The sequence below is a fragment of the Bos taurus genome, chromosome 23 (assembly GCF_002263795.3).
Source record: "Bos taurus isolate L1 Dominette 01449 registration number 42190680 breed Hereford chromosome 23, ARS-UCD2.0, whole genome shotgun sequence".
NCBI classification, from domain to species: domain Eukaryota; kingdom Metazoa; phylum Chordata; class Mammalia; order Artiodactyla; family Bovidae; genus Bos; species Bos taurus.
Window position 1 is genome coordinate 13,060,198 of NC_037350.1, and position 13,528 is coordinate 13,073,725.

Below are 13,528 nucleotides of genomic sequence, written 5' to 3' on the forward strand. Positions count from 1 at the left end.
CCTTGTGACCTCAGAAGGCCTGGTCTCCAGGGTCCTTCCTGAGTTTCCCTACCTGGACACCCTTTCAGGGGACGCCAGACAAGCAATGACAAAGCAGGTGATTGCTCTCTTCTGGTCCTGGGGGCTGCATGGGTTTGAACCCAGGCTCACCATCTATGCAGGTTTGCCCAAGTCACCTCCTGGGCCCATTTCCTTGCCTGTAAAATGGGGATGTAATCCCTACCTCACGGGACTGTTGTGTAAAGTGTGTAGAGCAGGGCCTGGCAGACCCGTGACACCAGCCAGCCACAGTCCCCCTATTCCTCTCCCCTGGTTCCTGACTCCTTCCTGGTTCGTGGACCCCTTCTGAGAGGCTCTTCCCCGTCCTCATTTGGACCTGTCAGCTGTCACCTCCTCCACGAGGCCTGCCCCTTCTCCACCTCCCCACCTCTTTGATTAGTTTGCTCCCTTCCTGACTACTCCAGTTCTCCCCTTGACCTCCAGGCTGCCCTTAGTGCCCCCTGTCCCGGTCCCTCCCGGACTGCCCCCCACCTTGTCCCCGCAGCACACACCAGGCTGGCTTGTCCATCTCACATTTTATTGTAAAAATGTTAAAATAAATTACATTTTACATCATTTCCAGTATGTATACAGTGTGTGTGATTCCAGGACAGCCAGTGACACCCCAGCCAAGTGGGGTCAGGACACTAAGACGAACTCGTTAAAACATTTCACAGAAAGACAGAAGGCCGCTCCTTCCCACCCCAATGCCAGGCCAGCACACCCCTGGGCGAGGGGCGAGTTGGGTGTGGATACCCACGCCCATCACCTTCACTGCTGCGGGTGGGCAGGGTTCCGGCCCTCTCTGGCCCCACACCACTGGAGAGGGGCCTGAGGGGCAGAGGGGGTGTTCGGGTGACACCCAGCATGCAGTCGCCTGCGACCGATGCCCTCCCCCTATTCTGACACCATGACCTTGGCTGAGGTCACCGAGAAAGGTCCGGTTGGGTTGAAGGGTAGGAGAGCGAACACCAGACATCCCGATCTTTGGGACCCCACTCTTTCACCTTTCCTTGCTGCTCTGGCTGTGAAGCCAACAAGAGATGTCAGGTATTAAAAAAACAGCAGTTCATTTAACAAAAGAACAAAATGAAACATGCAGGGCAGAGGCGGCCGGCTCTAGGGTGCGTATCTTGGAGAACCAAGAATGCTGCCAGTCCCTCGCCAGAAACAGTCTGTATACAGTTTCACATTATCGTTTTGCTCCCCCCATCGCAAATCCTTTTCTTTCTCTCACACACACATGCACGCACATGCATGCACACACACGCAGCAGCTGGAGGGAGGAGCTGGATTCACATATCTAGCCGTTCCCCACTTGCGAGCCAAGAGCGATCCGGGGAGAGGCGAGGCCCTTCTTCTCAGGGAACAGGGAATGAGGAGCCGGCGGGGCAGGGGCCGGGGCAGAATAAGCCCACTCCTGCAACTCCTGGAGCCCCAGCCTCTCTTTACTGCTTTCGGCTGCCTGCTGTTGCTTGGCCAAAGGGTGACTGAGGGAACAGGGCACTGGGCTGGGCTCCGTCCCACTAAGTCCACAAGTGGGACCGTGGGCCATGCTTGGGACTTGCCCTGTTATCAGGAGTGTTTCAGCATCTGCCTTGTTAGCTCCCCACCCCCTTCCCTAGGAAGACTCTTCCCTCCTGAGGTTTGCAGCAGGGGGTGCCAGCCAGGCTGACGAGGTGGGACTGGGGGACGGTTAAACATGAACCCCAGGCAGGGCCCTGAGGTGCTAAAGTGCCCAGCCCCCCACCCCAGGTTCTCACACCACTCTCACTATCTCGGTGCCAGGCACACAGGAGCCCGTTAATACTGGTGAATTCACATGGCCAAGGCCCCCGACCTAAGAGAGCCGTGCGACAGTCTTAACCGAATGACAGGACGATGACCCCCGTGGATGCAAGCCTTGCCAGGAGCGGCCCTGCCAGCCCACGTGTCTGTGAACCATCAGATATGCCAGCCACGCTCGGGACAGATGCCTCCTGCTACCAGGGCACCCATTCTGCTGGGTAACAGAGGCCTGTCCTGGGCGCCATGTCTGACCTGTGGCATCTAGCTGCAGGGGATGAAGGTGAGGGCGGCCCCTGGCCCCCCACTCCCAGTTCCAGGGCTGCGCCCCCCCACCAGGGGCCAGGGTCCCAGCCATGGCAGAATGCCCCAGGTTGAGAATAGAAGCCTTGGAAGCGGGGTGGGGAGCCGGCCCCACCTCACGTGCCTTCGGGGCACTTTGCCTTATTATATTCGTTCATCAGCTGTTCGTAAGGCACGGAGAGCTCCGACTCTGTGCTGGTGAAGGTGGACTCGTCCGAGGAGGGGAACTCGCCCAGGTTCAGGGGCGCCTCGGCTGTGGCCCCCTCCTGGGGCCTCTCCTCGCCGGCCAGGTTGTCCTCCAGCGAGGACTTGGAGGTGTCCTCGTCCAACAGGCCAGCCTCCTCATTCGCAAAAGTGATGTCGGCATTCTGGAAGATCAGTGGGTGGTAGTCCTGGGCATCCCATGGCTCGCCCTCCTCGCTGATGCGGTCCAGCTGGTTAATGAACACCTCGGAGGTGGGGGAGCCCTCCTCGGGGGGTCCAGCCCCAGCCTCCTCTCCACTGGGCCGCGACACGTGTCCTTTGCTCCGCAGCGTCTGGGACACTTCTTCCAAGCTGGGCACCTGGCTCTTGGAGTAGACCACCAGGGGGGTCAGGGAGGCGGGCAGGGCTGGCAGCCCAGCCCTGGGGGGCCCCGGCCCCGGGCCCCGCTCCCCACCGCCGCCTGTCTTCATAGCCTTCTTCCCGATCTGCTTGATGAGGTCATTGTAAGTCTCCTCCTTTTTGGACAGGAAGCTGAAGATGTTGACGTCCTTGGACGCCGCACCGCTCGCCACCTGCAGGGCCTTCCTGGAGTGTGGGGAGCTCTCGAAGGACTCTTTTCGCCGCCGACGCCGCTTCTTAATGGCCTTATGCACCTCCACGAACATGCTCACCTTCCAGTTGACAAACAGCGACAGCCAGGCCAGTCCCAGGTAGATCCAGAGCTCCACGAAGTAGCGGTACAAGGCGTGGTAGTTGGCGCTGGGGTTCACACCTACGGGCGGGTCAGGAAGCCCAGAGGATCAGGAGAGGGCCAGCGGGGACCCGGAGACACACAGGGGGCCAAAGCCGTGTCACCCGAGAGCGGACGCGGCTCGAGAACACAGAGTAGGGATGGGGACACACCAGGAAAAAGAAAGGATGCCTGTGCGGGACACCAACACCCCGTCACCCCGAAGGACCTTGGCCTGGCCACCGTGTGCCTGTCCCAGACCCGAAGTCAGGAGAGTGGCTCCCTGGGGTGCGGGAGGCTCTAGGGGGAGGGGCTTGGGTGGAGGGTGGAGACAAGCCAGCACCCAGCTCAGGAACTAAGCCATGAACCTTGGCCTTGCAACGATTCACCAACACACTGATTCACAACACTGTTTTGTGTACTCTTTGGGTGTATGTGTTACAGTTCCATTAAAACCTAGATAGGAATTAAGTGAGAGGGCAGCTGGCATCCTCCCGCTGGGCATGGACTCACTCATTTAGCATAAGTGAGGCTGGTGGAGCGGCCTGGGATGTCCAAGAGCACAGGTCCTGGCAAGAATATTCTGGACAGTCTTGACTGTCCTTCCGCTGATGTCTGGTTGGCCTCCTGGCTTCCTGTTTCTACCCTCCTCCTCCTGTGGCCTGTAGGGCTCTGCCCTCTCCGTGCCCTCTCCTTCGAGGCCAGGCTCCAGACACCTGCCCCAGGGAGCCCTCCCGGGTTACCCCGCACAGCTCTGGCCACTCCCCTACCCTCCAGGATCGTGGAGATCTCACCTTACATTTCCAGGCATGTTGATCCGTATTATTATCTATCCTATGTCCCCCTTCCCGCCCTGAGACTGGGAGTAACTTGTACAAGTTAACTGCAGGAAGGGGGCCATTTCTAGAATGGGGCTCCCTTAGGGCAAGGACTATAAGCCCCACATCAGACTGGAGGGGGTCTGAAGGCAAGGGGCTATCTCCCCAGCAGACAGGAGGTGCTGTTGATCTTGCTTAGGGCTCTAGTCATAAGCAGGTTATGATGATAACCAGGGCCCTACCCTCTACACACGTGCAGAGCAACTCATCTGATTGTTTAACACCCTGTGATTGGTGGGCGCTATTCCTTTTTTTTTTTAAAACCAATTTTACAGATAGGGAAACTGAGGCAGGGGTCTGGCATCTTGCTGGAGCTAAGAAAGTATAATTAAAACATTTTTCTGTGCTTCCCTAATGCAAAGGCTTCTCCTTAGCCTGCTCTGGGCCGCATCAGCCAGACAAAGACAAGATTGTGCCTCCGTCTAAATTTATCTCCCAGGGCAGCAGGCTCAGATCTGCTGGTGTCAGTGCAGCGTTCAGGCCTTCCTTGCTTCTCACACCCACTCAGCCACCCAGTCCCAGCATTCCAAGTCTCCATTTACAATGGGGCGGGAGGGCAGTGACCTGTCCCTACTTCCAAGGAAGGGGGCAGGGAGAGATCAGAGGTCCTGGGTCAGAGGTAGGGGTCAGCGGCCAGGGCAGCAGGCACCGGGCAAGCAAGGGCAAGCAAATACGGACTCAGTAAAGGCGAACGGGGCTTTTTCAGGAAGATTAAGAATCAAGATGTTGTGCAGCCCACAGGCACAAGGACATAAGTGGCTGACAAAGGGGCCAAAGAATCTTATCGTCGCCTGGATTAAGGAGGGGAGGGGTGGGAGGGAGAGTCCGGGCCAGAGGGAGCGGGGCAGCTTGGGAGGAGGCCTTTCTTGTCTTTTAAGCTGCCCGTGGCAAGAGCCAAGTTTCTGGCCTCTGAGTCAAGTGTCCAACAGCGCCCTCATCACCTGTGAGCGATGGAAGGAGGTAGCTGTGATGTGGAGCAGCCCCTGACTCAGCCCCCAGGTCCTGTCTCTAGCCCATAGTGCACCTAAGCCTCTAAGTTCAGACAACGGGGGAGAAGAAAGGAAGAGACCAGAAGCAAAACACAAAGAGAGGAGAGAAAAGCCACCTTCTAAGAAAGCAAAGGGCCTTCCCAAGTGGCGCTAGTGGTAAAGAACCCGCCTGCCAGTGCAGGAGACATAAGACTTGGGTTCCATCCCTGGGTCGGGAAGATCCCCTGGAGGAGGGCATGGCAACCCACTCCAGTATTCTTGCCTGGAGAATCCCATGGACAGAGGGAGCCAGGCGTGCTACAGTCCACAGGGTCACAGAGTCAGATAAGACTGAAGCAACTCAGCACACATGCAAGAAAGGAAAAGGGAAAATGCCTGCAATGATTCTCTGTCTTGGTTTCCTCCTATAAGCGGCAGGGCTGGGTCAGGACCCCACTGGATGGAGACCCAGGACACTGGACGCCTACCAGGGCCCCCGGTCATGGTCAGCTGAGCTGAAACTGGAGGAGAAGCAGAGGAAGAGAGGGCAGGGAGGCAGAGGCAAGGGGCAGGACTCACCGGCCACGAAGTCGCCGAAGCCGATGGTGGAGATGGTGATGAAGGAGTAGTAGAGGCCCTCGATGTAGTCCCACTCCTCCGTCACCATGAACACGAAGGGCGGGATCACCAGGTGGACCAGCACTCCCCACAGGATGAAGATGGCTGTGCACGTGATCTGCGCCTTGCGCTGAGGGATGGGCAGGGAGACCAAGTCAGACAACGTGCAGTGGGGAGACCAGGGGAACCCAGCAGAGCACCCAGAGTGCACCGAGGAGGTAACCAGAAGGGAGGCCAGCTGGGCGCTGGGCCTGCGAGGAGGCTCACTGCCAAGGAAGGAGGGGGGTTAGTGGCATTCCCAGCCTCACCTGGGAGGGCAGGGGGCTCTGAAACGGCTCGCTTGCCATCTGTCCCGACACTTCCGTATCGGGACCCAGGGATCCTTCCCACCCTAGCCACAGTCACTTGCCAGGGTCCTTCCCACCTCTGCCCAGGACCCAGGGATGGGGACATACCAGGCTCACGCCTCTCTTGGTGAGGAACTGGCCCAACCTCTTGGCGCGTCCCCCGAAGAACTTGCCCAGGGCACTGATCCATGTCAGACAGAGCGGCACCCCAAAGAGGCCGTAGAAGACACAGAAGAGGCGCCCGGCGGGAGTCTTGGGGGCCACGTTGCCGTAACCTGAGGAAGAAGAAGAGAGTGAGGCCAACAGGCCCACAGGATGGACCCAGACTCAGGGTGGCCCCCACCTCCACCCCACCCCACCCCCACACACACAGCTGGAGGAAAGCCCGTTCTCAAAGATCACTTGACACTGATCTAATATCAATACCTAAGAAATGAAATTTTCCTTGACCATGCTATGATCTTGATCATCCACAGCAAATGACGGTATGGGCTACGCCTTCTCCACCAGCCTGGGAGCTCCCTGAAGGCGGACTAAGCCTCCCCTGTTAGTAAGTCCTGTCCTAGTCTGCATGGTACCCTTGTGCAAATTAGAAGGCACAAATCAACAGCTTCCCTGGGTAGACACTCCAGAAGCACCGTAGTAGATGGTCTCCGAAGATGGCCATTCATTTCTTTTCTTTAAAAAAATTATTTATTTTATTTTTGACTGTGCTGGGTCTTTGTTGCTGTGCACGGGCTTTCTCTAGTTGCGGAGAGCAGGGGCTACTCTCTAGGTGCGGTGCGCAGGCTTCTCATTGCGATGGTTTCTCTTTTTGTGGAGCACAGGCTCAGTAGTTGTGATGCATGGGCTTAGCTGCCCCGGGGCATGTGGGATCTTCCCTGACCAGGGATTGAACCATAGCAAGAAAGTGAAAGTGAAAGTCACTCAATTGTGTCCGACTCTCTGAGACCACATGGACTGTAGCCCGCCCGGCTTCTCTGTCCACAGAATTCTCCAGGCCAAAATACTGGAGGAGCCGTTCCGTTCCCTTCTCCAGGGATCCCAACCCAGGTTTCCAGCATTGCAGGCAGATGCTTTACTGTCTGAGCCACCAGGGAATAAGTTATATTCTAAACCTCTAACTTCTGGGATGGTTGGTTATCAGTCATAGATAACTAGAGCAGACACCCAGATCGGTGAGAAAGCAGGGGCTGGGGCTTATGCAGTGACTAAACCTGCTTGACCTCCCGCATGGCTCTGGCTCTGGCTCTGCTGTGTTGTTTCTACTCCAAGAGCCCAGGTCAGGACTTCTGGAAGAAAACAGTCTCCCACGCATGGCCAGTCACCAAGCACTTACTGAATCTCCAGGGGTGTGTCAAAAGGACAGCGTGCAACTGGCCCGATTTTAACCCCGACGAGGTCATGTGACCAGAGCTGGGGCATGGAAGAGGGTATCCTGAAGATCTCAGAAGGCTTACCGATGGTGGTGATGACTGTGGCTGCAAAAATCATTGCGTTGGGCCAGTTCCAGTTGTTGAAGGTCTGGTTCCCTGTGATGGCCACGCCCTGTCCTGCAGCATCAGATACTATCTAAAAGGAGATATACAGTGAAGATCAGAGAGGAGGTCACACTTTATGAACCTCCTTATAAGTATTCTTATTAAATCATCACAATAAGAAAGTGGCAATTATTGTCTTCAATTTATAGGAGATGAAATATTTTATACAGGATCAGAGAGGTCAAGTGATTTGCCCAAGGACACACAGCTGGGAAGACTATGAATCCCGGTAAACTGAATTCAGTAGATCTGGAAGATGTCAAGAGAACGTGCCTTTCTAACAAGTTTCCAGGTGATGCTGACGTTATGGCCCCAGGACCACACTTTGAGAACCGCGCCAGACTTTATGCCTCTGAAAGAAGGCAGACATGATATAGAAAAGACAGAAGGACCTCCAGAGAAGTGCTCGACTTTGGGATTGGCCCTTCACACCCCGCCCCCTATTGTCAGGGCACTGGCTAAGGTCAGCTCAGAAGCTTGCGGACCCATCTTCCGGGGGTGGACCCACCAGCTGGCCTGGTCATCAAGGTGGTGTGTACTTTTCAGGCTGACTCAAAATCATCATATGAGTTCCCAAGAAGCTCCTGGCCACTTTGGAGAGCAGGTGAGAAGTCGCCTGGGGAGGTCCACTGGGAGGCCCAGGGAGAGGCCTTTATTATCTATTCCAGGAACACAGACAGCTGCCAAACCTGTCCACCTGGCCTCCACCCCATCCTTGAGGGTTGCCTCCATTCACTCCACCCACCATCAGTGGGGGCCGGGACCTCATGAGGCGGCTCCAAGAAAGTGCCAAGATCTGGGGTCCTGGCCCTGCCCCCAGGGAGAGGCCCGGGATGGACCATCCAGCCCAGAAACCAGGAACGTGACAAATTCCCCCTAGAAATCAAGCCTAGGACCGAGGAAAGACAGAGACAAGCATGGGAGTAGGAAGGAGACAGAAAAACTGGAGTTCTACCCATGGCATGAGAAGAGAGGGAAGGGTGGGTTGTCCTGAAGGAGTGTGCCGTTTGCAGCGGCAGAAGCCAGTGTAAGTGGATCTGCAGACTTTGTCAAGAATTTTCCATGATGACACTCTCATCTGACAGGCTGTCAAACCACACGGCTCACTGCCTTGCCTACCCCCTCCCCACCCACCCTGCTATTTCCTGCTCATTTCTCTGCAAAGTAGAAACAGGGTGCCGCGGAGCTGGCTGGGTGCTTTACGCCAGGACGTTCAGATAGGAAAGAGGCCAACTGGTCCATCCGGTTGTAGGTCAACTCAAAAGGTTTCCTAAGCCATGGCATCTATGTTCTAAGCAGGAGAATGAAATGTCCCAGGGCCCGGGGTGTAAACAGATGGCAAGGAAAAGCAGGATCACTCAGCCGCCTTTGGCTGCAGTCTTTGCTATCTGAGATACCCATCTTATGGGGGTGGGGGGTGAGGAGAGCAGCACCGTCCTCAGGAAACACAGCCCGAGATGGCCGACACTGACCGGGAAATCACAGCATTGGAACCCCACCCCTGGTCAACCCCGTGGAGTCTCGGAGGAACAGGAGAGATGTCAGAAGTTGCCTCCCCACCTCCTTCTCACACAAAAGGAAAGGGTGGACTCTAGAAACTCCAAACTGAACTCTCGCTGACTCCTCTCTGGAGACAGCAGAGCACTTGGCGGATTCAAAGAGGAAGCAGTGGGCACTGGAAGCTGCTAGCACAGGTTCACCAGAGCAAGTCATGCTCAGCTAAGTGCATCTCCCACTCCAAAGAGACTGCAAAGCCTTGAAGTTCGGTGGAATGCAGTCAATCCAGATAGCAGCCAGGCAGCTGAACAGATGGGTGCAAAGATATTCGTGTGGAGAAGACAGAGAAATTGCAGGGAGGGACTGGGATTAATCCGGGTCCACATAAAGGCAGATAAACAACCCCAAGAAGTACTGATGATTATCAGTCTGGATCGAGGTCTCCATCATCATGCCAAAGGCCAGGCCCCTTGAATCTTTTAATCCATAGCACAGCAAAGACATAGATGGCTGACCAGTTTAATCTACAAAAGATGCGAACCTGGAAACAAGGCTGGGGTGGGAAGACAGCTGACACTGCAATGGCACCATCTGGACTGGAAAAATGGGCCCAGGGCTCCTCCGCTGGCTCAGTGGTGAAGAATCCGCCTACCTACGCAGGAGACACGGGTTCAGTCCCTGGTCTGGGATGATCCCACGTGTCACGGATCAATGAAGCCCTTGTACCACAACTACTGAGCCTGTGATCGAGAGCCCGGGACCCCCAACTACTGAGCCCACGTGCCCCAGCTACTGAAGCCCAAGAGCTCTAGAGCTCACGCTCCTCAACGAGAGAAGTTACTGCAAGGAGAAGCCCGTGCACCGCATCTAGAGAGTCGCCCTTGCTCACCGGAACTCGAGACAAGGCCGCACAGAGATAGAAGGTCCAGCAGAGCCAAAATAAATAAATAATCAATTTTTTTTGAGTTGAGATCTAGCTTTAAAAAAAAAAGGGGGGGGGGGCCAAACTAACAAGATACGGCTGTCTTTTAAATTTTTCATGTCTTATACTTTGGGTTAGAAGAGACTGACCCAAAGGGTCAAAGGGAAAAGGCCTTGGGTTTTAGCTGACCCCAAACCAACAAACATTAGGGTGGTTGCCAAAACAAAGAGAGGTAAATACAATCTCGGGCAGTGTTAACACCTTATCTCTTCAGGGCTGGGAGGCAACCAGCCCACTGTCCTCTGCAGGTCAGTTCCTCTGCACTCTGCTCCACTCTTGGCTGTTAGACTTCATGACATGCTAACCTAGGGGCCAAGGTCCTGGAGGGGACAGCTGTGAATGTGTCGGATAATGAGTTCCACCAGAATGGACTGCCCTTGGTTAGGCATCCATTTCTGATCATGGGAAGCTTAGGCCCAGGAAGACCAGTACACTTCAGGGATACTGAAGGTGTGACTGCAACAGGGGTTCTCAGGTGGGGAGGCAGCACCCTCTGGGAATGTTTGCCAGTGCTGCCTGAGTGGGAGCCTCCTATGTGCTGGGCACTCACTGTTTGGGCACCAGGGGGAGAGCTTCAAGAGAGGACAGTATCCCTGTCCGTCCCATGCTGCTGGCATGAAGTGGGCAGGGACCAGAGAGGTAAGACAGCCTGGGATGCTCAGGACAGCCCCACCCGCCATGCCCACATGTGACTCCGGAACCATTTAGTTAAGTGCTGGTGACTCAGTGGTAAAGAATTCACCTGCAGGAGACACAGATTCGATCCCTGGGTCGGGAAGATTCCCCTGGAGAAGGAAATGGCAACCCACTCCAGTATTCTTGTCTGGGAAATCCCATGGACAGAGGAGCCTGGTGGGCTATAGTCCATGGAGTTGCAAAAGAGCTGGACACGACCGAGCGACCAAACAACAATAGCAAGCAGACATCACACGTAAGAGCTGGCAAAACAGGGTAACCGAAGACGGCGTTATTGTTGGGAGCTTTGCAGCAGAAACGCTGGCTTCTTGCCCTTCACCCCACCGATGGTGTGTCCTTTGGGGCCTCCGTCCTGGGTTATCAGGGAGTCACAGCCCTGTGCACTGTCCCCTTCACCCCCATTATCTTTCCACGGTCACCCAGAGAGGGGCGGACAAATGGGGGCATTCCAAAGAGCCCTAAGCCCCCAGGGCCAGAAGCGCCACTCACCCTTACAACAGTCCAGTGGCGGCAGTTACGCCCACAGATCAGGTCAGGAGACAGAGGCTGAGCGCTTAACTGGCAGAACTGGGCCAGGTTCTAGGCTTTCTCTTGCAAGTCAGCTGGGCTCCTCACCTCCCTCTCTTCCCTGTTCTCTCTGCTCCTGGACGCCCCAAGCTTCTCTGCCCAGGGTTTCCAAGCAGCTGGCCTGGGGATCAGCTTGGCTCCATCCCCATGCTGGGGGAGAGAGCGGGATTTCAGTGCTGCTGTGTGTCAGATGCCTCTTGCTGGGGCTTTTATACATATTCCCTGACTGGCTCGTCCCCGAATCTGCCAGGCATCACCTGACAGGTGAGGAAAGCGAGGCTCAGGGAGCAAAGTTCTGGATGTGAACTTGGGCAGCCTGCTCCCTGTTCCCACTATGGGTCACTGTGGCTCCAGTTGGAACATCTCACTGATTAAGGTCAGGGGCAGGGTCCCTCAGGCTGGTGGGACCCTCTCCCCCAGAACAGAGAGGCTGACCCAGGATTGAGGTCATCCCTGGGTGAGGGGAGCCATTAGACACATCGTCTAGTCCTCCAGGGTTAGGGAAGTTGCTTTCTTGGGAGAAGGTGGACCTTGTTCACGCACAAGATGATTTAACTTGGCTTCCAAATTCACACAAGACAATATTTTCATTTTCTACATCACCCTAGAGAACGATGGGAGAGGGGGATCCTGCAGACAGCCTGGGCCTGGCTCTGGTTTGAGAACAGAATGGAGCTCCACCCCCTCCCCCGCCTGTCATCCTTGCAAAGAAGTGGCTGTGATTTACTGGTGAGGAGTTGGTGGTTACCATGCACTAAACGTTATGCTGAGCACTTTATGTGCCTCCAGCTCATTTAATGAGCAAAGAATCCTGCTGGGAAGTCACCGTAATTTTTTTCATTTTGCAAACGAGGACCTGAGGCTGAGAGGTTAAGTAAGTAACCTGCTGCTGCTAAGTTGCTTCAGTCGTGTCCAACTCTGTGCGACCCCACAGACAGCAGCCCACCAGGCTCTGCCGTCCCTGGGATTCTCCAGGCAAGAGTACTGGAGTGGGGTGCCATTGACTAAGGGATGCTAAAATCGAGGAAGCGGGGTGGGCTGGGGAGCCAGCCAGGATCTGGGTTCTGGCTGCAGGAAGGAGGCTGGTGCATACCTCCACCCCTTCACACCACCTGGAAAAACAGTGCCCTAAAACCAGCCCATCCACTCAGACAGAGTTCTCAGGGAGGAGACATTCACGCCTCTGCCTAGGCTTCAAGCAACATGCTACCCTGACTCCACCCTCCCAGAATCTCGCTGTCCATGAAGTCTGGGTTCCCTATGGCACCTCATCCCCCAGGGATCCGGAGTTTCCTGTGCAGAGGTAGCTGCCAGGCACCCCCATCCAGGAGACGCACTCTGCAGAGTTCCAGAAAGGGCCCGTCCTGCCCACCTGCGGACACAGGCAGCGGGGCTGAGGTCCAGCCTTTCCTTCATCAGGCCATAAGAGAACACTTTCGGGTGGCAGCCAGCCTGTGGATGCCAGCTACGGGGCCCCCACAGGGCCGCTCCCCACCCTGCCTCCAGCTCCATGTCAGGCCTCACACTGGGAGCACAGAGTCCCTTCCTGGCCACACAGAATCAGCCTCGAGGATGCCAGCCTCCACTGGACCCACGTGTCAGAGGCACCCAAGTGGTCGTCCCTCACCATCCCTGGCTGCATCCGTCCCTAACCCATTTCACCTCCACTCACTTGGTTCCTCTGGCCTGCAAAGAGAACGAGGCCAATGGTCATGTGTTCACAGTGTGTGGAAGAGTAGGAAGAACATTTACTGTCTCTCACCGGCCCTCCTGGCTCCCCCAGCCACCTTGGGAGGTAGGTAGGGCATGGTTTATTACTCCTTATTTCATAGATTATGATAATTCATATTTGAATAGTAGCTGATATTTGAGCACTTGTTTTATGACAACCACCAATCAAAGCATTTTAAATCAGCTCATTGAGTGTTTATAACCTTGTAAAGGAGGTTCTCTTCCCTCCATTTACAGCTGAGGCAAACAAGGCACAGAGGCTGAGTAACCTGCGAGGCAGTGGTGGAGCCAGAGCGTGGACCCAGGCCGTCTGGCTCTCAACCCCTCTTCTGTCCACAGACGGGGGTGACGGGTATAGGCTTCTCGGCTACAGCAGTGAACCCAGGTTTCTAGAACACAGCCAGGCAAATGCAAGGGAAATAGCCACAGGAATGTAGAGACTGGCTTCCCTAGAAGGTAAGCTCCGTGAGGGCAGGGCTTTTATCTGCGGTGCACACATTTATTAAGTGAGTGAGTGAATGAATGAATGAGGGCATCTTCCCTGACCTTGACTGACTCCCTCTCCCATATCCTTCCTTCAATTCCTTCTCAGGGTTATTCTGCAGGTGGATCTCATAAACCACCCTGTGGATTATATTGTTC

General features: G+C 55.5%; 1 protein-coding gene across 2 annotated transcripts in view; it reads right to left on the reverse strand.

The window, feature by feature from the left end:
• Positions 1-560: 560 nt before the first annotated feature.
• KCNK5 (potassium two pore domain channel subfamily K member 5) overlaps positions 561-13,528 on the reverse strand; it is a 40,445-nt gene continuing 27,477 nt past the window's right edge. For both annotated transcript variants that reach the window (NM_001191144.1, XM_015459783.3), the window contains exons 2-5: positions 7,333-7,444; positions 5,981-6,147; positions 5,487-5,655; positions 561-3,103 (exon numbers count right to left, since the gene is read on the reverse strand). In NM_001191144.1, coding sequence (NP_001178073.1) covers positions 2,244-3,103; positions 5,487-5,655; positions 5,981-6,147; positions 7,333-7,444 — 1,308 coding nt within the window. In that variant the 3' untranslated portion in view covers positions 561-2,243. The remainder of the gene's footprint in view (positions 3,104-5,486; positions 5,656-5,980; positions 6,148-7,332; positions 7,445-13,528) is intronic.